At 41.6% G+C, this 20,558-nt stretch overlaps 1 protein-coding gene across 1 annotated transcript in view; it reads right to left on the reverse strand.

Annotated features, from left to right (window-relative positions):
* HAT1 (histone acetyltransferase 1) overlaps positions 1–20,558 on the reverse strand; it is a 34,729-nt gene that overhangs the window by 4,708 nt on the left and 9,463 nt on the right. Inside the window, exons 5-10 of the mRNA XM_015407268.1 lie at positions 8,658–8,837; positions 8,263–8,384; positions 7,650–7,754; positions 7,229–7,335; positions 2,191–2,342; positions 625–741 (exon numbers count right to left, since the gene is read on the reverse strand). Of these exons, the coding sequence (XP_015262754.1) occupies positions 625–741; positions 2,191–2,342; positions 7,229–7,335; positions 7,650–7,754; positions 8,263–8,384; positions 8,658–8,837 (783 nt within the window). The remainder of the gene's footprint in view (positions 1–624; positions 742–2,190; positions 2,343–7,228; positions 7,336–7,649; positions 7,755–8,262; positions 8,385–8,657; positions 8,838–20,558) is intronic.

Below are 20,558 nucleotides of genomic sequence, written 5' to 3' on the forward strand. Positions count from 1 at the left end.
AGAAAGACGAAGAAGAGTTTGGATTTATACCCTGCCCTTCACTACCTGAAGGAGTCTCAGAGCAGCTTACAATCTCCTTTCCCTTCCCCTCCTCACAACAGACACCCTGTTAGGTAGGTGGGGCTGAGAGAGCTCTCTTAGGAACTGCCCTTGAGAGAACAGCTCTGAAAGAACTTATGACTGACCCAAGGTCACACCAGCAGCTACATGCGGAGGAGTGGGGAATCAAACCTGGTTCTCCCAGCTTAGATTCTGCGTTCTTAACCACTACACCAAACTGGATCCTGACTCTATGCAGTCTGAGCACTCCATACTTTCACTTCTGGTTTATCATGACATTTGCAGCACTGGTTGTCTGCTTCTTTATCCCAAACCCATAAACAGGACAATGAGCTGGATCCAGACTAAATTTTCCTGCATTCCCTTTCCCACTGATCTCCACAAAATGTTGCCACTGGGGGACAGAGTACCCTAAGAAACAACGAGATGGAGTTCTGCAGCAGGACAAGGGAATTGGAGAAAATTACTAATTTAGTCTGCATCCAGCCCAATGGATGTAAAGATAATAAATATGCACATCTTGACATAAACTGTTTTTAAAAGTACATCAGAATAAAAAGGCACCTTGTAAGGACCCATCAGTCTTCTTTTTATATCCAATCTGTAACTCCTTGACTCCTCTGCATTAGCCATGTCTGTCGCACGCAACCGGAGGATTTCATAAACTCGTCTTGTATGTTGCTAACAAACAAGAGATACATATTATCCAGAGGCTTACAATTGTTTCCCACTCTATATATTAAGAGAACTCCCTCTCAGCTTTACCCTTTATAACTCCAGCACGTCTTTCTCTTGGACTAATGTTGTTTTACAGTTGTGCTGTTAAAACTGTTTTCTCAATATTTATTCCATTGGTCCCAATTCAGAGACTACCAAATGCTACAAAGTTGGCTGCTCTGTTTTCAGAGGTGGAGGAAACAAGAGACTTGATAGTGGAACACGACCAAAGCAGATTCAACCTCCAATGCAACCCAGGCTTTCCATCACCGCCTCGCCCCATAGCACATTTCCTAGCACACTTTAGAGCCGATAGGTCAAACAGAGGGAAGGAAACACACCCCATTTCTGTTGACTGAGAGACACTGCAAAAGTCCTGCAAAGCACCAAAGCATTACTCGGTTCCTCAGTATATATCCTTCAACTGTTGTTCCAGGTAAAAAGGCCTATTACTACTTTCCTTGTGCACCAGAATATTGCACTACTAAAGGAGGAAAAAAGGACTCCGACTCAAACTGTTGTTTCTAGATGGAGACAACTGTAAGTCCTTTTTATTATTTAACTTCACACTTTAAACCTCAGTAGCCATTATGAACTCCAGGACTCTGAACAGAGCAGTTTTAATCCCTTTGAAAACTATACATTTGTTCTTGGTCTTTCTTTTTAGGCATGTGATGCATTTACACTGACTGGCAATTCTGATCTCATCTCTTTTCGATTCTTGTGTGTCTGCCTACATCTTTCTTTGATTTTCAACTAAAAACTAATCAGAATCCAGCACTGCGAAGCTACATGCTTCATTTTCTGGGATATATCATTAGTCTTTTATTTGAATTGCTTCACCGCAATATTCAGATTCCCTTTCTTGTTCTCTTATGCTTTGCCCGTATCTCCTCTTTGGTGTTTTCAAAACGTTCTAACCAAGTCATTCATGAAATGTTCAGAAGGCAGCCTCTCGACACACTGCCATAACGTAACAAGTGACCCTTTCCCCATTACTCTCTGTTCTTCCTAAGGTGCTTTTGCTGTCCACATATTCTCTAATAGTCCTGAAATGATTTTTCTAGAAAACTATTGCTCTAGATTCCAAAACACTTTACTGAATTCTTTACACCCACGAGTGGTGGCTTGATGCAGAGGATTATGTATACTACCAGCACTCAGCTCATCTAATCAAGCGATATCAGAGCTCAAAGACAGCTTAAACTTGCTTAGTCATGGATCAAGATTTGGCAGCGAGGATTTGGAAAAACCAAGTGGTGTCTTCTAGGACCACAGCCTGGAACCCAGAGAACTAATAGTCCTTTCAGATTCTGCCCACTTAACAGAAATTTGTTCTGCTTATGGATACTTTTGAATGCTTATCGCTAGACATAAACTGCCCATGTCAGTGTGAGTTTTCACATCATGTACCTTATTTACTTTCAGCTTTTGCTGAGCCTCTGTTACCATCTCTTGACTGAAGCCTTGCTTGAGCTTCTCTGGGGAAAAGCAAGGTAGATCTTGGCAAAGCTTCACTAGGACAAAGTCTCGTAGTTTCACATAATTTTCAGATGGGTCTTCAGCTAGAAGAACAAAGTATCAGCATCTTGATTATTGATTTTTTTCCTTTTCAAGCAACATGAGACTAAAGTCTCTTAAAATGCCAATGTTTCATTATGACCATGCAGTACGGTAAGTATTTTTAAAGTTTTTACAAGAACAGAAAAATGTACTTTAAGACAAGCTGTATTTACTCAAATCTAAACCACTGAAATCTATATAGCCTGGTGTGCTGCTGTAAAACTAGTTTACCTCTTTGCCATTTAACCAATCAGTCTTCCAGAAGCTAACTTTGTTGAGGCTGTTTTTCATTTTCTAGCTGCAGCATTCACATCTGTAGTGCCTTCTTCCTCCCAAAAGTTTGACCCAACACAACACAAATCTGAAGATTAGTTCCCTCAGTGAGATTTAAGCACCTTTCCCTCTTCTTCTCACAACATAAAGAAGTCAAAATAAGAGTCATTTGCTATAGTAATACTGGAAGCTTTCCACTGATTCAATGGGCTTTGAGCACTGCAGTCCTTAACAGCTACACTTCGGCTTAGCAAATGGGAGTATTCTGCAAGTTGCATACTAATGAACTATCCCTGATCTGTGTTTATGGTCTGTGGTGTTCTTGGTTTCCATTTTCCTCTTACAACTGAAAGTTCATACACTTCCTTTAATAAAATTAGATACAGTCTTAAAACACCTGAATATTTAATTACAAATTATAGGGAAAAAACATCAACTGGGATTTGAGAATATGCCTAAATTCTTAAAGAATTAAAGTAAGCCATTATTAGAAAAAATATTCCAGATATTTATTATACATGTACACACGTAGCTGCCTCGTACTGAGCCAGAGAACTGGTCTACCAAAGTCAGTATTGTCTACTCTGACTGGCAGCAGCTCTCTAGCATCTTAGGTACAGGTCTTTTGCATCGCCCGCTACCTGATCCTTTTAGCTGGAGATGTCGGGGATTGAACCTGGGAACTTCTGCATGCCAAGGAGATGCTCTACCACTGAGCCATATTTATATACCATAAACGTTTGGGTGTCCAGCACTCATGGGGAAAGAACTGTTGGGAAATCAAGTGTGGGGAATACTGAAGCTTATTGCTCAGACCTGCCTCCAGCCAGAAGAATCCACAGCAACCAGACCTCACCCCACTGAGAACACTATGCAGACAACACTCACACCTGGCAGGACCCTTCCCCTAAAGCCATCCTATGCAGCTGGCAGAGAAGCAGAGCTGGCTCCTGACAGCTCAAGGCAGGCTGAGGGGGAAAGGGGCACCTGAGGATGATATCAAGCTGGCAGCGAAGCAGGCTAGCTGCCCAGGACCCTTCCAGCAGAGCTGGCTCCTGACAGCTCAAGGCAGGCTGAGGGGGAAAGGGGCACCTGAGGATGATATCAGCTGGCAGCACCAGCTGTTAGAAGCCCAGGAATGATTAGAGGCATCAGGCTGGCCAGCAGGGGAGGTGAGTGTGGGGTATACATATGTCCCCAAGATATAGGGCATGGCAGCTGATGGGGGTAAGTTTGCCCTCTTGGCAACGCCGATTAACTTAACGTTCTGGATAATCAGGCTGTACTGTACCACTTTTTAGATAATCAAGTCACAAAGCGGCTCATGTTAAGAAGCAGGCTTACACAGCATTTGGGGAGGAAGGGGATAGTTTCAGAAAGTAGCCTTGTTGGTCTGCAGTAGAACTGATAGATTTAAGTCCAGCAGCACCTTAGAGACCAAGAAGAAAGGGGAAGGGAAGTGTACAGAAGGTAGGTAAAGATTATAACCCTGCTTCTTTAGTAGCTGTTTATGAACTGGAAAAGAACTTCCACAGCTGTATTTGCATTCAACTTTCCAAACAGGTATTTTTAATAAATGTCAGCTATGCTAACAGATCAGTTTATAAAGTTTTAAAACTTTATTTGGATGCATGCCCTGCTACAATAGAGGAGGAGCTTCAATTTTTTGTTCAGAGTTGCACAATGGTGATTCACGCAACCCTTAAATCAGAGGTGTCAAACTCATTTGTTACAAGGGCCGGCTCTGACATAAATGCCACTTTGTCAGGCCGGGCCATGTGTGACAGAAAATGTAACACGACGTACCAGGGACATAAACTTTACAAAGATAATTTCAGATGCTGAATGGCAATAGCAGTCTTGATTGGATTAGGCGTGATATACAGAGGGGTAGCAGAGTTATCATTATTGGTAATGAGACACGACACGAAATCTAGGTCTGTTTGGTCCAGGAGGATGCAAAGAATAAATGGAAATAAGTTTACAGAAGTGAGTACTGACTCATGAAAGCTCATCCTCTGCCGCACATTTTGTTAAGTCTTTAAGGTGCTACTGGACTCTTACTCTTTCTACTGGTTTTAGAAACCACAGCATTCAAAAACCAGTGGGGGGACATTTTAACCTTCCAAGACATTCAGTGGCTGACCTAATGCAGTTCCGCAGGGCCTGTAAGACAGAGATGTTCCACCAGGCCTATGGGTGAGGACAGCAACGGTCTCCATCTAGTCTGGCTCCCTCCTTCCTTCTGCCCCAACGGGATAAGGACACAAATTGTGTGCCTTTATGCACCCCCAGTAAACTGTAAATTGTAATTGAATTACTTATGGTGTTTTAACCTGATCACGAAATGCTGTTTAACTGGAAATGTTGTCCCCCGTTCTGAGCCCTGTCACACAGGGAAGAGTGAGTTAAAAGTCGATAATAACAATAATAACAACAATAATTGTTTCTTCCCCACAGATCTGACCTCAGCCAATAGATAAAGCATTTGTATTTCACTCATCCAAAAGGAAGAGTGTCTGAAGCAGTTTACAGGAAGTGCCTCCAGTTGTCAGTGGGTTGAATCCAACTATTCATAAACAGAGGAAGTTCGTGAAAGTGATCTTTGCCACCTTTCCTTCCCCAATGCAGATATTTGCATCCTCCAAAAAGTTGCCCTGGAGGGCGTGCAGACCCTCAGGAACAAAGAAATCAGCAACAATAGCCTCATGCCAGAAACCAGGGAGCGAAGGCACAATTACGGCCAATACATGAACAACTTTGCGAGGAATGCAGGGGAAAGAAAAACCCATCCCTTTCTTTTAAGAGTAACAGAAATGTACGTGAATCAGAATGGCAAATTAGTAATAAGTTTCCTTTATGTGAATTAACAAAAAACACCTAGATTAACCACTTCAGACTGCCTCTAAACCAACAACTATTTTATAAATCCCATTATCGTGCAGATCTGCCTCAGCCTGATGCACCCTTAAGGCAGCTAACGTAACTTTCAGTGCCGTCTCACTTTCATAATTTCCTGTCCCCCTTGTGTCTGCCCAGCACAATTTCCCCTAACAGCAGCAATGAGAAATGGATGAAAAAGAAATTCATTCTCTTTACCTTTCAAGCTCCCAGTTGAAAACAGCATGTTCCCTGGCAGATTCTACAGGGCAATTTAAAACCTGTTTTAGAGTAGTTCTACTGAAACAGACACATACACCATGCTCTGCGCACTGATGCAGAGAGGCCTGCTGTCCATCACTGTATGGCCTAGCTCCATTTCAATGTACTATCAAGGGGGAAATGATGTAAAATGCAGATAGAATATTCTGCCTACAGACTTGTACATTTAAACAGAGTTTTGTCCTTGGTCGCCAAGTCGCATCAAAATGCTTATATTACATTACTCCTTTTGTAAATGCTGGAAAGTGTCTGGAAATTCCATGGATCTTATTTGCTGGACTGAACTTTGAGTAGCAGATAGTGAAGCATCTAGCATGCTGGGGGTTAGTAAACAAACCACATGACTTAGCTCTGCAGTAGAACAGGGGCTTTTTATAGCCACCCAACTCAAACTGCAAGCAATGTTTGCAATTCAGAGGATTCCCCCAAACAGTTTGAGAGATAATGGGAAGTGCTGCTGCTAAAAGAAAATTGTACTCCTGGCCACACACAAACCTTGTTGTTTGCACAAAGGAGCTCTGCAGATTGTGGACATTAAGATTTTATTGGTAGTGAAATGTATGATATGTATCCTCATAGCACTTTTAGCATCTTTTTCTTCCCCACTCATTCACATTGCCCTTCCCTGAAATGTAGCCTCTTCCCCATAGTTTCTTAATAATAAGGAAGGAAATGGACTACCCACCCCCACTATTAAAATGCTACTGGAAAAGACCTACATACTGTCACTCCAGAACCCCACAAAATGCACAACTAGTTCTATGTACCCAAGGAGCTTCCAGAGCCAGTTTGTACCATATGGAGGCAGCGTTCAAAGGAAAGTTTCACTAGATGCATCGCAAATCTAAACAAAAATTGACACCTAAAAACTTAATGAAGGGTTAAGCCCGTTGCTTATTTCCAACTTGATATTCTGCCTGTTCTTCAACAGTCCATACTGTACTGTCCTAAAGTAGCCTTTTACCATCTCAGTGCTGATCCTGATAATTGTTTTTAAACCTACTTTTCAAGTTCTTGCTACGTGGGTTTTCATACATTTCATCCGTAGAGTCAAGAAGAATGCTGCATACAGTCCTAGTGTTTATGAATCAGTATGTTTTTTGATTTAGTACTTTGTAGAAGCAAGCTCTGCAAAGAGTTCCAGAAATCTAATCTCTTGTCATGTCAGCTGCGCAACAAAAAAAGGGCTAATTAACTGGTAATCCTTTCGTGCCAGGGATTGAATTTCCATAGTGTGCTGCTCTCAGTAAGGAAAGGATTTGAAGAATTACATTATACGCAGTTCTACTATAAAGAAGGGTAGTATTAACCCTGACCTTGTCTTAAACCAGTCTTCGAAAGATCATTTAATTCTGACAGATGAATTCAAAAAGTTATGGCACCCACGGTCAGCAGAAAAACAAAGTCACACATAAATGAATTCCCATTTCCAATGAAAGACTCATTCCCTTACCTGTTATATCAAGCACTGTAGGAGATGACATGTAGTATCTATGAACTGTTTCTAAAAGCTGAGCCCCATGACCTTCTCCTTGGAACGGAGGCAATATCAACATTTGGCTGCAGAAAGAAAGCGTTTACAGAAAAAGAATTATAGCTACTTTGAAAGCAAGGCCTTTACTGAGACTTATTTACAATGACTTACAAGTTGCACCAATGCATCCCCCCCCAAAAAAAAGCCAATATATTCCACTACAGTTTTGAGTTCCCTTTCCTATTTTTATGCAAATAAACAAATAAATGCTAAGCCAGAAAAGAGACTTTGCATTTTTTTAAACACACAAATTAACGCCATTATCATACAAGGATTGGGAACTTCCAACAGTTCTGTCGCCCGAAATAAAAGGCAAGGCACGTGTTACGTTGCCAATTACCTTACACGTGGCCGGGTTTTGTCTGGGTACACATAGTAATTATAGACTGTCATATAGCCTACGGTCGCAAAGAGCGTCGCTCCATCCTTATTATACTTCTCAAATCTGCAGATAAAACAGAAAGCCAAGCAGGTCAATTACAGTCGCGCTCCCATGCAGTGTCCATTTTCTTTTCCATTCTCTGACTGAATTTTCAGTGTCAGCAAGCTACTCTATGAGGGCCCAATGGGTACACCTGCTATGTTCTGAATGTACAATTCACTTAATTGGTGTGCAGCAACTTGGATAAATCAGACCTCTTTACAGCACTTCAGCGCACTTGCCTATTATAAAGATGAATAGGTGGCAAGTAAAAGAAAACACAGGCAAAGCTCATTTTACTGTTTAAGCCCCACATTCGGGGCTCCAATGGACAACAGTATTTAATTTGGCTCTATTCTCAAAAGGCCTCGCAAAGCATAATGGGCGCAAACTCCAGCCCAATAAACAATAGTTTTCCTTTTCCTGGGAAAAAATATCGTTATACTGTCCCAAATAATTGGCCAGCCACAATTAAAAATGCAGCCCTTTGTAGAGGTAATAAGGTCCGCTTTTGCTTTAGAACTGTACTTACACTAGAAAGTAGTTCCATCTCTCGTCATCCACGTCAATAAAGCTAGCTGTTTCAATAAACCACATCAAGAAGGTCTGAAGCCTTTCATGATATTCTCGAAAGCCCGGACATGTCATGTCAGCCTAGGGAAAAAGCCAGGAGAAGTCAGGTGAAAGAGAAGACACCGGAACGGAACGTTTGTGTGGGAAAGGACTTAAAAGCTAAAGTGACTTTTGCAACTATAAATATTTTTATTTATTTTATTTATTAATTCAATTTATACCCCGCCCTCCCCGCGAGCGGGGTATATTCACAATATTCACATATTGCAAGCAATCGCACAGAGGTCACTGAACCTAAGGCACATGGAAAGCTGTATCATTTGGTGTCAATGAGCCTTTGTGTCTTTTTTTTACCTTATATATCTGATAAGTTATGTCTTCACCAGCTTCTCTGTTGTGCACTGAATATGTATGTAATAATATTCCAAACGGCTTGAAGTTCACATCCTTTTCCAGCAGACACACAAAGTCATCTATACTTCTGTTAAAACCTGGTGGAATAATTTCTCTAATTTTACTTTCTATGTCATCTGCCTGAAAACCAAGAAGAGAAATTACAATGGGAAAAATTTTTTTTACAAGTCCACTGTCCACAGAAGATTTATATATACACATTAGTTTTTCTGGGATAAAAAGGGGATGTTTCTATTATTCACATGTAATGACATGTTTACACCTTGTGCTTCTTGACCTCGAGGTAGCCTCAACTTCCCATAGTTCTGCAGAAAACATACAGCATAGACCCCAAAACAAAAAGTTATGGATCCTGCAGAAATGGGCCTCAGTGCTGGATGCCCCACTGTGGTCCTCACCAGAGTTCAGAGCACAACCTGCCTGCCTTTTCCCCTCTTCTTCAAACCTGCCCTTCAAAGTCATCCACCAGAAATACATTGTGAAGACATGCTGGTGTCCCCAATTTCCAAGTTGTGCTGAAGGAAGCTATCTGCTCCCTTCCAAAAGGAGCAAGGGATGGAAACAAGGGAAGCACCTGCCCATTCCAATCAGCACTGTTACTTGAGAGGACCACACAGGCGTGACCTGAGGCTGTGGGCTGTTCATCAGCTGACTTCCACAGAAAGTAAGGCAGAACAGAGGCTGAAACAAACAGTCAGGCAGACGCTTGAACATAATTTCAATAGGAGAGAAAATACTAGTTCAACAAATTAAAAGTAACGCTAGGATCAGGATGATAATTTTTCTGATTCACTAATGATGCTTCTCCCCATTAACTGAAGATTCTGGCTCACACTGCCTTTTTTACTTATTCAACATGGAATTTTATTAGTAATCAACGAATCATCCCCCCAATCAAGCAAGAGAAAAATTCAAGACAGTGGTTGGATCGTAACCATGTGTGTTGCTAGCCGGGGGCAGGGTGTGTGTGTGTGTCACTGAACCCCCTCTCATTGAGAAACTCACTTCACCAGTCCCAATACTGCTCTTGGAGATCCTCAACCTTCACACCCATCATTTCATGGGACACAGGGGTCAGCAGGGGAAGAGGGGATGTTTCCATCCCTGACTGGAACTCTGCTCATGTTAGAAAGGATCCAACCCAATATTCCCCCAAACCTGCCCTCTCCTACCAGCAGTGCCCAATGTCACTCTGGTGAGAAACCATGGAGGAGAAAAAGATGGGAATGCAAATTAGATACTTCCATTGTAAGGGCTGGTTTGTACAACTTGCTTGCATGCCAATATTACCTGGCCAGACACCTCACTATCAGTGTTCCCTCTAAGCTGAGTTAGTGTGAGCTAGCTCACAGTTTTTTAGCCTCCAGCTAACACATTTTTTACCTTCGTTCAGAAAGGATGGCTCCAGAGCAAACTAATTTATGCAGCAGCCAAATGGCTGGCTCACAACTTTAATGCCAGGAGCTCAAAAAGTAGAATTTTTGCTCACAAGACTCCACAGTTTAGAGGGAACATTGCTCACTATCCTATACTTACTGAATGCAACTTTGATTCTCATACCATTCTGCTAAGAGGGTGCAAGAGTCTTGAAAAATCAGGGAGTATTTTAACTACCCTTTATATCTATCATTCAGTATGGAGCTGTTTAGTGAATAATCTTGTCATTTTTTTCTGAGCGTGTTGGACACAATCTCACATTCTGAGTCAAGCAACAGCACCCCCTCAAAATGAGGGCCTTTAGGTAACTAATTGGCAGAGCGATACAAGAAAAAAGGCCCACACGACTAATTGTTCAATCTTAATTTAACCAAAGGGTGGGGAAATTAAACACATGCATTTCACCACCAAAACTGAATCAAGATTAAAATTAGCCTTGTTAAAGAGCTGAAGTGAATGTTACAGACTATCAGCTGAGCAGACAGCATAATCCTTTTCAGGCCCCCCGAAAGACCACTTGATTGAATACATTTACTACTTCTCTTTAACCATGAATATTTGATGAAGTTTCACAATAACGTATTGCTGCTTCTCACCAGGCAATAAAACTTAATGAATTGGTCTCAACTTAACAAAACCCTAACCCCCCTCCATACAACCCCCAAAAAGCCTGACATTACATTCATCAAAATGAGCTTACGTTCTATTCAAACCTCCAGCTTGAACAATGAGCCCAGGTTTTTACTTAATGGAGTTTGCCGTGAGTTCAGCTGTAATGTTTGTATTGTATCTATTTCCATAAGGACTGACACAAGAACACTTTGTGTTAACTTACTAAGCAGCTCTTTCACACCGTTTACATGCATGAGGAGTATTAATTCTAAACAAGACCCTTGCTACTTAGCATTCAAAACAGGGAAATTAAGACGCTTAGGACAAAATACACTACAAAAGGCTAATACAACACACTCCTAATTCTGTCCTTTCAACTATTCTCCCCCCACACCCCACCCACAGTAGAAGCAATGCACCTGCAAATGAATAATACTTTACCATTAGCTATATTTTTTGGGGATGTAGAACATGGATGGCATTCAGCCCAAGCACACTTCATCCTTAAATGCTTTGGAGCTACCAATGTTCATATTTAATCAGCTTTATTTTCCTAGAGACATTACAGAGTTACCGTATATGCCTCTGCAACACTTGTTTTTGAGCCTATTTTAAGAACTTTCATTTCTCAAGTAAGTGGTTTATTTAGAATGTCCCCCCCCCCCCTTTTGCCTAATATATTTAGCACATACACGTTTACATTCTGGAACCGATGAAGCAGATCTGAACAATAATTGATGTATTTTCTTAAACCACTTCTTAAAATGTAATAATATGCCCGCAGCCAAATAAATTAGTTTAAATTATAAACCACTTCCAACTAGGAATCTCAACGGCGGTTCTGCACAGTTAAGCACAATAAAAAACTGCTGATACGATAAAAACTCAGCTAAAAACAACGTCAATAAAATACAATAGAAGTCAATACAAATACTATACTCCGTCACTGCAACTGCCCTTGCTCCTGCCATATCCTATCATAGATCTGTCAAAGGCCCTTTGAAAACGGCAGGCCTTCCTTCAAACCCCTATGGAAGGTCTTTAGGCATCCTCAACTCCTAGGGAAGGGAGTTCTGAGTGTGAGGAAACAGCCAAAAAAGGATGTAAAGCAGTAGTTAATTAAGAAGTTCACCCTGACCTGGATGGCCCAGTCTTGTCAGATTTGCCATGGCTAGTAACTTGGATGGGAGACCAAGGAAGTCCAGGAGTTGGCGATGGCAAACCACCTCTGAACGTCTCTTGCCTTGAAAACTCTATGGGGTGGCCATAAATTGGCTGTGAGACAACACTCTCCACCAACACCAACTGAGATCTTCATTATTTGTCTTTTTCGTGACTGATCATTGCCTATCGTAGAGCAGATTTAGAGTCCAGTGGCACCTTTAAGACCAACAAAGGTTTATTCAAGGTATGAGCTTCCGTGTGCAAGGCACACTTTTTCAAATACACTGGAATGGAAGGTAGAGTTCAAACGTACAGACGGGCGGAACAGCAAATTAACATGTAACACGATGAAGATGTTTTTAGCTATGCAAAAACAATTAAATAACAAGCTAAGGTTATAAGGTCAACAGTTGTAAAGTGATAAGTATGTCAAAATAAATCTGAGACTCTGTTCACTCTCAGAGCTTGGAGGTCACTTAACAGCATTTTAACTTTCTTTTTCGAGGTGGGAGCAGTGTATGCTAGCCAAACATTCCAATATTCCTTGTATTACATTCAGTATTCTAATATACTATTTTGAAAAAGAAATACACTAAAATACAGAGGATGTATAGTCCCTCTGTATGAGAATACATATATGAGGACTGAATGAGTTAGCATATGTAATGAGATAAGAAACCAATATCCCTGTTGAGTCCTGGGGAAGTTTTTGTTCTAAGTGTTGCTGTAATTCAGCAATTTCCCTTTCCATTCTGTTCCCATTACTGGTTTACAGCTGTTGACCTTATAACCTTAGCTTGTTATTTAATCCTTTTTTTGCATAGCTTAAAACATTTTCATCATGTTACATGTTAATTTGCTGTTCAGTCCATCTGTAAATTTGACCCTTACCTCCCATTCCACTGTATTTGAAAAAGGTGTGCATGCACATGAAAGCTCATACCTTGAATAAACCTTTGTTGGTCTTAAAGGTGCCACTGGACTCTAAATTTGTTCTACTGCTTCAGAACAACATGGCTGATTACCTGGATCTATCTTCATTGCCTATTGTGACATTTATACAAAGGACTCTCTTTTTTAGGTGCTTTCAAGAGATTAAAGATCTATTTCGTGCATGGGTATAGATATTTTTGGCAAGTCTGAAAGAGACAACAAGATTATTTAAGAGCCAGACTGGAGAGTGAGAGACAGAGATCTAAGCATGCCAGTGGCAAGAGGGATCCTATTCTCACTGGTGTATTCTGGTCTGTCCCCACTCCATTCCTCTTAAGTAGTTCTCAACCAAGAGGTGGCACAGTTTACATGGAAACTATAAAATCTGGATTATGAGCCCTTCCTCTAATAAGTGGATGCTGGACTTGATTCACAATCGTAAGGGAAACTCATTCTGCCTCATGCTCTCAATCATTCAGTACTATGTTTCTCCCACTGAGTGAAGTGGAGAAAAGGAAAATGGAGAAGGAAGTGCATGGATCTAAAAAGGATATATAAAAAGAACAACAGAGAAAAGACAGAATGGCAAAGTGGGATGGAAGAGACAGCATGGGAAAGAGCTGTGTTGGAGTAAAAGGTTGCAGGGATTAGAATGGGATGGAAGCATCAAGAGGAACAAATGGGTGGAAAAGAACAAACAGCACACCATCATCACCTGGCCTCCAGCAGAAACAGCTGATCAGATCCAGTTTAAGAGGTGAAGGAGGCCATCACCTTCAACCCTAGTGCAGTCTTTAAGAACAATAAGCCAATTAGCCAAACAGCACTAGAAGTACAGCGAGGATGAGGGAGCTAGTTGAGCCAATAAGGAATGAAGTAGGGACCAAGGAAGTGAGAGGATCACAACAATCAGGTCGTGCAAACAATGGCGCAAGGGACAAGAGTGTCTGCAGCAATCCACATGCTGACAGACCTAGCTTTTTAAGGTTGTAATGGCTACTGAACACCTGACATCTCACATCTAGAACTTCATGATTTTCCTCTTTGTAAGCAAGATACCACATTGTACTGCAAGCAATCTCAGTAAAACACTTTCTCACAAAACATTTTCATCATGTTACATGTTAATTTGCTGTTCAGTCCATCTGTAAATTTGACCCTTACCTCCCATTCCACTGTATTTGAAAAAGGTGTGCATGCACATGAAAGCTCATACCTTGAATAAACCTTTGTTGGTCTTAAAGGTGCCACTGGACTCTAAATTTGTTCTACTGCTTCAGAACAACATGGCTGATTACCTGGATCTATCTTCATTGCCTATTGTGACATTTATACAAAGGTCTCTCTTTTCTAGGTGCTTTCAAGAGATGAAAGATCTATTTCGTGCATGGGTATAGATATTTTTGGCAAGTCTGAAAGAGACAACAAGATTATTTAAGAGCCAGACTGGAGAGTGAGAGACAGAGATCTAAGCATGCCAGTGGCAAGAGGGATCCTATTCTCACTGGTGTATTCTGGTCTGTCCCCACTCCATTCCTCTTAAGTAGTTCTCAACCAAGAGGTGGCACGGTTTACATGGAAACTATAAAATCTGGATTATGAGCCCTTCCTCTAATAAGTGGATGCTGGACTTGATTCACAATCGTAAGGGAAACTCATTCTGCCTCATGCTCTCAATCATTCAGTACTATGTTTCTCCCACTGAGTGAAGTGGAGAAAAGGAAAATGGAGAAGGAAGTGCATGGATCTAAAAAGGATATATAAAAAGAACAACAGAGAAAAGACAGAATGGCAAAGTGGGATGGAAGAGACAGCATGGGAAAGAGCTGTGTTGGAGTAAAAGGTTGCAGGGATTAGAATGGGATGGAAGCATCAAGAGGAACAAATGGGTGGAAAAGAACAAACAGCACACCATCATCACCTGGCCTCCAGCAGAAACAGCTGATCAGATCCAGTTTAAGAGGTGAAGGAGGCCATCACCTTCAACCCTAGTGCAGTCTTTAAGAACAATAAGCCAATTAGCCAAACAGCACTAGAAGTACAGGAGGATGAGGGAGCTAGTTGAGCCAATAAGGAATGAAGCAGGGACCAAGGAAGTGAGGATCACAACAATCAGGTCATGCAAACAATGGCGCAAGGGACAAGAAGAGTGTCTGCAGCAATCCACATGCTGACAGACCTAGCTTTTTAAGGTTGTAATGGCTACTGAACACCTGACATCTCACATCTAGAACTTCATGATTTTCCTCTTTGTAAGCAAGTTACCACATTGTACTGCAAGCAATCTCAGTAAAACACTTTCTCACAAAAGTAGCTTAACTCTTTGGTACAAACTTTCTCCGAAAACAGCATTAACAGCAGCTAATGAAGCTGACTTTAACAACTAACTTCTGCTCTGGAGTTCATTTAGCCTATGAGAACCTGACTCTACTGTTTAGTGTGTTTTGACAGCTATGTCAGCTGCTGCTTTTCTAGACTCATTCTGTGTATCGTCAACTTCTTTTGTATCATCAAGAGTATTATCCCAAGAATAATCAGTTCTACAATTTAAGAAGATAACCAGAATCACACTATTGGGCACATAATTCCTAATTATACGAAATAACCAAACACCGTCAGACTGGTTTATTTGACCATTTGTTCTGATTCCAGAACACTGGGAGAAGACCGTGCAATGTGGCACTGCTTTTGTAACCTGTGTCTTGCTTATGTATGCTGAAGCTATATATTAATCTAAGAGGCTACTTCCTGGTCTCAGGTACTTTAGAGAAGCTTTAAGAGCCTTTAGAGAACATAGGTGACAACACAAAAAGTTCCCATAAGATTTCATGCCCTGAATCTCGCTCATTCTAAAGAAAAGGTTTGATAGGCTCTGGACAAAGTATCTGAATTAGCAGGCCATGCTGCATTTCTTTATGCCTGTCCATCAAATAGGTACACATTTTCAAAATCTATACTTGTGGGTGGTCTTCTGATTGATTTGCTGCTTTTAGAAAGGTTCACATGGAAACACATCCTGCCATGTCACAGAAAAAGAAGTAGGGGAGGAACAATGGCCAGGGTATAGATTATTCCAGGATAGTTTTCTATATGCTACAAGAGCACAGAAAGAAGGTTAGAACCTCCACTCCCTGGCAGTTGGGAAGTACTTCACCAGTAAGTCAAGGGTTATTCATGGAGTCACAGGGCTCAAGATTACGCAAATCATTATGGGCTGAAAGACTGCTCTTGGCTGTCTCCTTTCAAAATTCAACGCAGCAAAGATCTGAGCTTTGCAGCTGTCCAATCCTCTAAAATGCTTGTGACGTAAGAGTCAGTTGTTCAAAAAGCACAAGGTCTTGATTTAGGAAAAGAAGAAATCCTAATGGCTTGTCCAAGGACAACACACCATTAACTGAACTACTGTTCAGTTAGCTGTGAAAAACAAGGCAAATAAACAGTGTGCAGTTGTAGGGTGGTTAGCATCTATTTAAAAAAGAAACTTACTTGGGCATTAATTATACATGGCACCACCCATTTGCAATACATTCACACATATAGAGGAAAGCTGCTGGTGCTCATATATCCCTAGAAATAAGATGAAGGGCAAATACAAGCCCCAGCTGTACATGCAGCCAATATTTTTATGCAGGGAGCCACCAGTGCCACCTTAGGCAGAGCTACTCTAGTCTAAACCTAAGAATGTTTCTTTGGTTCTCTAACATAAGGACTGACAGCACTGAACTTGCTGGTGATCCTGTTTGTGCGTTTAGGAGCAGTCTGTATAGAACACTGAATTTCTTGTTGAAATGTAGCTTTGTAGCCCTTCCCTCCCCCAGCCAATGTCTTTCCTCAATTGTTGTGTCCTGCTATCCTACAAATGCAATTGAATCAGTGAACCCAAAAGCAAAAGACAGGGCAGGGAGAGAAGGGGACACTGTCCATATCACATACAGATAAAAACGAAAGCTCAACGCCCCTTTCCTCTCCCCACTTGACAAGTACAAGTATTCATTCGGATGAACAAGCAGCCTCACATTCAGGCAGACACTTGAGATGTTTCAGGGAGCCAGTCTTAATTTTGAATGGGACATTCAAAATAAGTAGAATGGTCAATTCAGGACATGGCTGTAAGCAAAGGAATTTGACCACAGAACACAACACACGAATAAGAATACTGTGTCATGCAAACGCAAATGTACAACCTTTGCGTCTGTATCACAGAAGCAGAGCTGCCTTCATGATGGGAGTTCACCCTGGCAGATGCTTGCAAAACAATTTAAAGGACAGGAAGAACCAAGAACTAATACATATAGTGCTTTAAAGTCAACCTTAAATGTGTATATGAAATAGCTTTATATTATACTGAGAAAGTGCTTTTCCAAACCAATTCTAGAGCTGTATGTTAATTCATAGCCAATTAAGAGAAGCTGTAAGTAGCCAAGCATAAATGTGGTGATTCAACCACTGCCCATCCCCCATAACTGAGCCCAGAAGTCTGCATTTCTGAAAAAACATTAGGAAGCACAAAACATTCACTTTGTACTTATGGGCAGCATATTACATTCAGCAGTCCTCTTTCACACATGGGAGGTGCATAGGATTACATTTATAAAACAATGTATGAATGTCCTTGAACCTGGAGGAAAGGCAGGTTATAAATATTTTAACAAAAATAAAATAATGTTTTAATACTTGGTTTTATGTCTTTGTATTTTAGCTCTGGTTTTAGAATGTGATTTATTCAGTATGCTTTAATTTGGTTAGCTGCCTTGGTGGCCTTAGCGGGGTCAAAAAGGTGTGATATAAATTTTGTAAAGTAAAATAATAAATAAAGGTATCATAGTTACAGCAACATCTGAGATTTCCACATACAGCTGTAGTAGCCAAAATCTATGAGCAATCCATTCACCCATGGCAAGTGAAATCTGTGACCTGAAGTTCCAACAATTTTGAATAAACAAATACTTTTATATAAGGGGTGGGGGTTGTTAAACTGTTTGTTGTACTCAATGCACTGCTCACACTGCAAAGTCTCTATACAGATCACATGGCATTGTTAGAATGAAACATTTATATTATGCTGTGATTGTTTCTGCTCGTTACATATTGAAACTGGGTTTTACTTTGCTCATACATAGTTATATCTCTCAAACAAAACTGCATTTTTGCTCAACTTTTACACATGAGTAATTCCTAGTAGCAATGTTTGGAAAAAATAGCGTTTTCTGGTTGAACGTTTTTCTGAAATCTCTTGAGCTGACAAGACAAGACAAGCTGGAGGCAAATTCAAAGAGAAGAGTAGATGAGGTGAGATTCAGAAGAGGTTTTGCCAAACATTTTTGAAGCAGTAGGGAAGGCAACTTGATTGTAAGAACAGTGGAAGGTGGGATGGGGACAAAGGGGATCAGAGTCACTTTCTCTCAGCTTAACTTATCTCACAAAGTTGTCATTGTGAGGATAAAAACAGCAGGGAGAATTATGTTGTAAGCTGCTTTGGGTATCCATGGGGCAAAAAGCAGCGGTATATTTAAGTAAATATATCTGAATGGAGCAGTTATTTGTTTGAAACAGTTATAGCCCACATTCTCCACAAAGTTATCTCCAAGGCAACTAAATAATCATTGTTAATTGCTGAACACAAAAACTTCTGTCAGCCTTGTTTACAGGGGTGGAACCTAGTCAGAGGGTCAAAAAATACCAAAATTCCAAAACAAACCCTGACCAAATACTAACAAAAGAACTGACAAATTACTGAACCATTTAATGTCACCCTACTGATAAGCTAGCATTTTAAATGTAAAACTAGGACTTCATTAAAAATTATCTGGCCTCCACCATCCCCATAGTCAGCCTCATAGTTAGATGTGACCCAAATAAAAGGACTGCATACCTTTTTATTGAATTTTTTTAATGAATAGACAATGTTTTCATTATTGTACAAAATTTAAGGCAAAAAAGATTCCCTTTTAAAAATAATCACATACTGCAGATAATAAAACAGCAAAACAGCAAAAACATATTAAAAACCAAACAAAGTAATAATTATGACAACAAAACATAATTACTATAAGTTAAGACTTGTCTTTGTTTTCACTTTATCTTTGGTTTTTTTATGAAAAAAGAACCGGCCAGCAGCCTGCCATCCCTGGTGGAGGCCGTGTCGGGCTGGGCATTGGAACACCCTAGACTGATTGTCCTGTGTGATTTCAGTGTCCATGTGGACGATGTGGCCTCCACTCAGGCAATGGACCTAGTGTCATCCATGGTGGCGCTGGGACTCTCCCAATATGTAACGACTCCCACTCACCAGGCCGGACACACGCTCAATCTGATCCTTGCGGCAGGGGTCACAGTGGACTGGGTTATTGCCTCAGCAGTACCATAGTCAGACCATCATGCCCTGAAAGCCCATCTGAATGTTTCACCCCAACCCTGTTTGGGCGGCGATCAGATTTCAGCTTGCCTGCGGACCCAAATGGCTCTGCGGGATCCAATGCCTCCTGGCTGCTCGTTAGATGAGCTTGTGGACGATTGGCACAGCTGACTCTCGGCAGCCATTGATGAGATCGCTCCCCGACGCCCTCTACGCCCTCACTCTAGGCTAGCTCCTTGGTTTACCCAGGAATTGCGGCTGATGAAGCGAAGGCTAAGATGGCTAAAGAGACAGTAGAGGTGTGCCTGCGACAAAGCCACAAGAGCATCTTATAGGACGTTTATGAGATCCTATGAGATGGCAGTCAAAGCAGCTGTGAGTATTATGCGGCTACAATTGCGTCTGCGAGCTCAAGCATAATTTGGTCTATGTCTGTTTTGCCACAAGGCAGACCAAATGTTAGGGAACTGGACACTGGTTGTGCGGCCTTTGCGAGCTAAATTATTTCAGTCCACTCAGCCTGGAGAAAGTTGACAAACTGCTCTTAACTGTACGCCCTACCACGTGCTGCCTTGACCCGTGCCTATCATGGCTAATCAAAAGCTGGCCATGATGGGTTTCGAGATACCCGAAGAGAGATTATCAACAAGTCCCTCTTGGAGGGACAGTTCCCTAGGGCACTCAAGGAAGCTGTGGTTTGTCCCCTCCTGAAAAAGCCATCTCTGGATCTGGCTGAATTGGCTAATTACCGGCTGATCTCCAATCTGCCCTATTTGGGCAAAATAATTGAGAGGGACGTGGCAATTCAGCTACAGATCTTTTTGGATGACACGTCCATTCTAGATCCCTTCCAGTCCAATATCTGCACAGGCCACAGGACAGAGACGGCACTGGTTGCCCTCTTGGATGACCTCCAGAGGAATCTGGATCGGGGTGGATTGGCAGCGATGTTGCTGTAGGACCTGTTGGCGGCGTTCAACATGGTCAACCATCAGTTACTGATCCATCACCTCGCCGACACTGGAGTCCAGGGGCCTGCCTTGCAATGGCTGGCTTCCTTCCTTTGGGGTTGGGGACAAAGGGTGGCACTAGGGGAACAGCTTTCCCAAAGGCACCCACTGATTTGTGGAGTGCCCCAAGGGGCAGTGCTGTCCGCAATGTTACTTAACATCTACATGCACCCCCTTGCCCAGAGTGCCCGGAAGCATGGGCTGAGATGTCACTAGTATGCGGATGACACCCAGCTCTATCTGTTGTTGGGCGGCAAATCTGACTCTACACTGGAAGATCTGGACTGGGCGTTGCAAGCTGTGGCTGGTTGGCTCAGAATGAGCCAACTT

The sequence above is a fragment of the Gekko japonicus genome, unplaced genomic scaffold (genome assembly GCF_001447785.1).
Source record: "Gekko japonicus isolate JY-2015 unplaced genomic scaffold, Gekko_japonicus_V1.1 scaffold66, whole genome shotgun sequence".
In the NCBI taxonomy this organism is placed as follows: Eukaryota; Metazoa; Chordata; class Lepidosauria; order Squamata; family Gekkonidae; genus Gekko; species Gekko japonicus.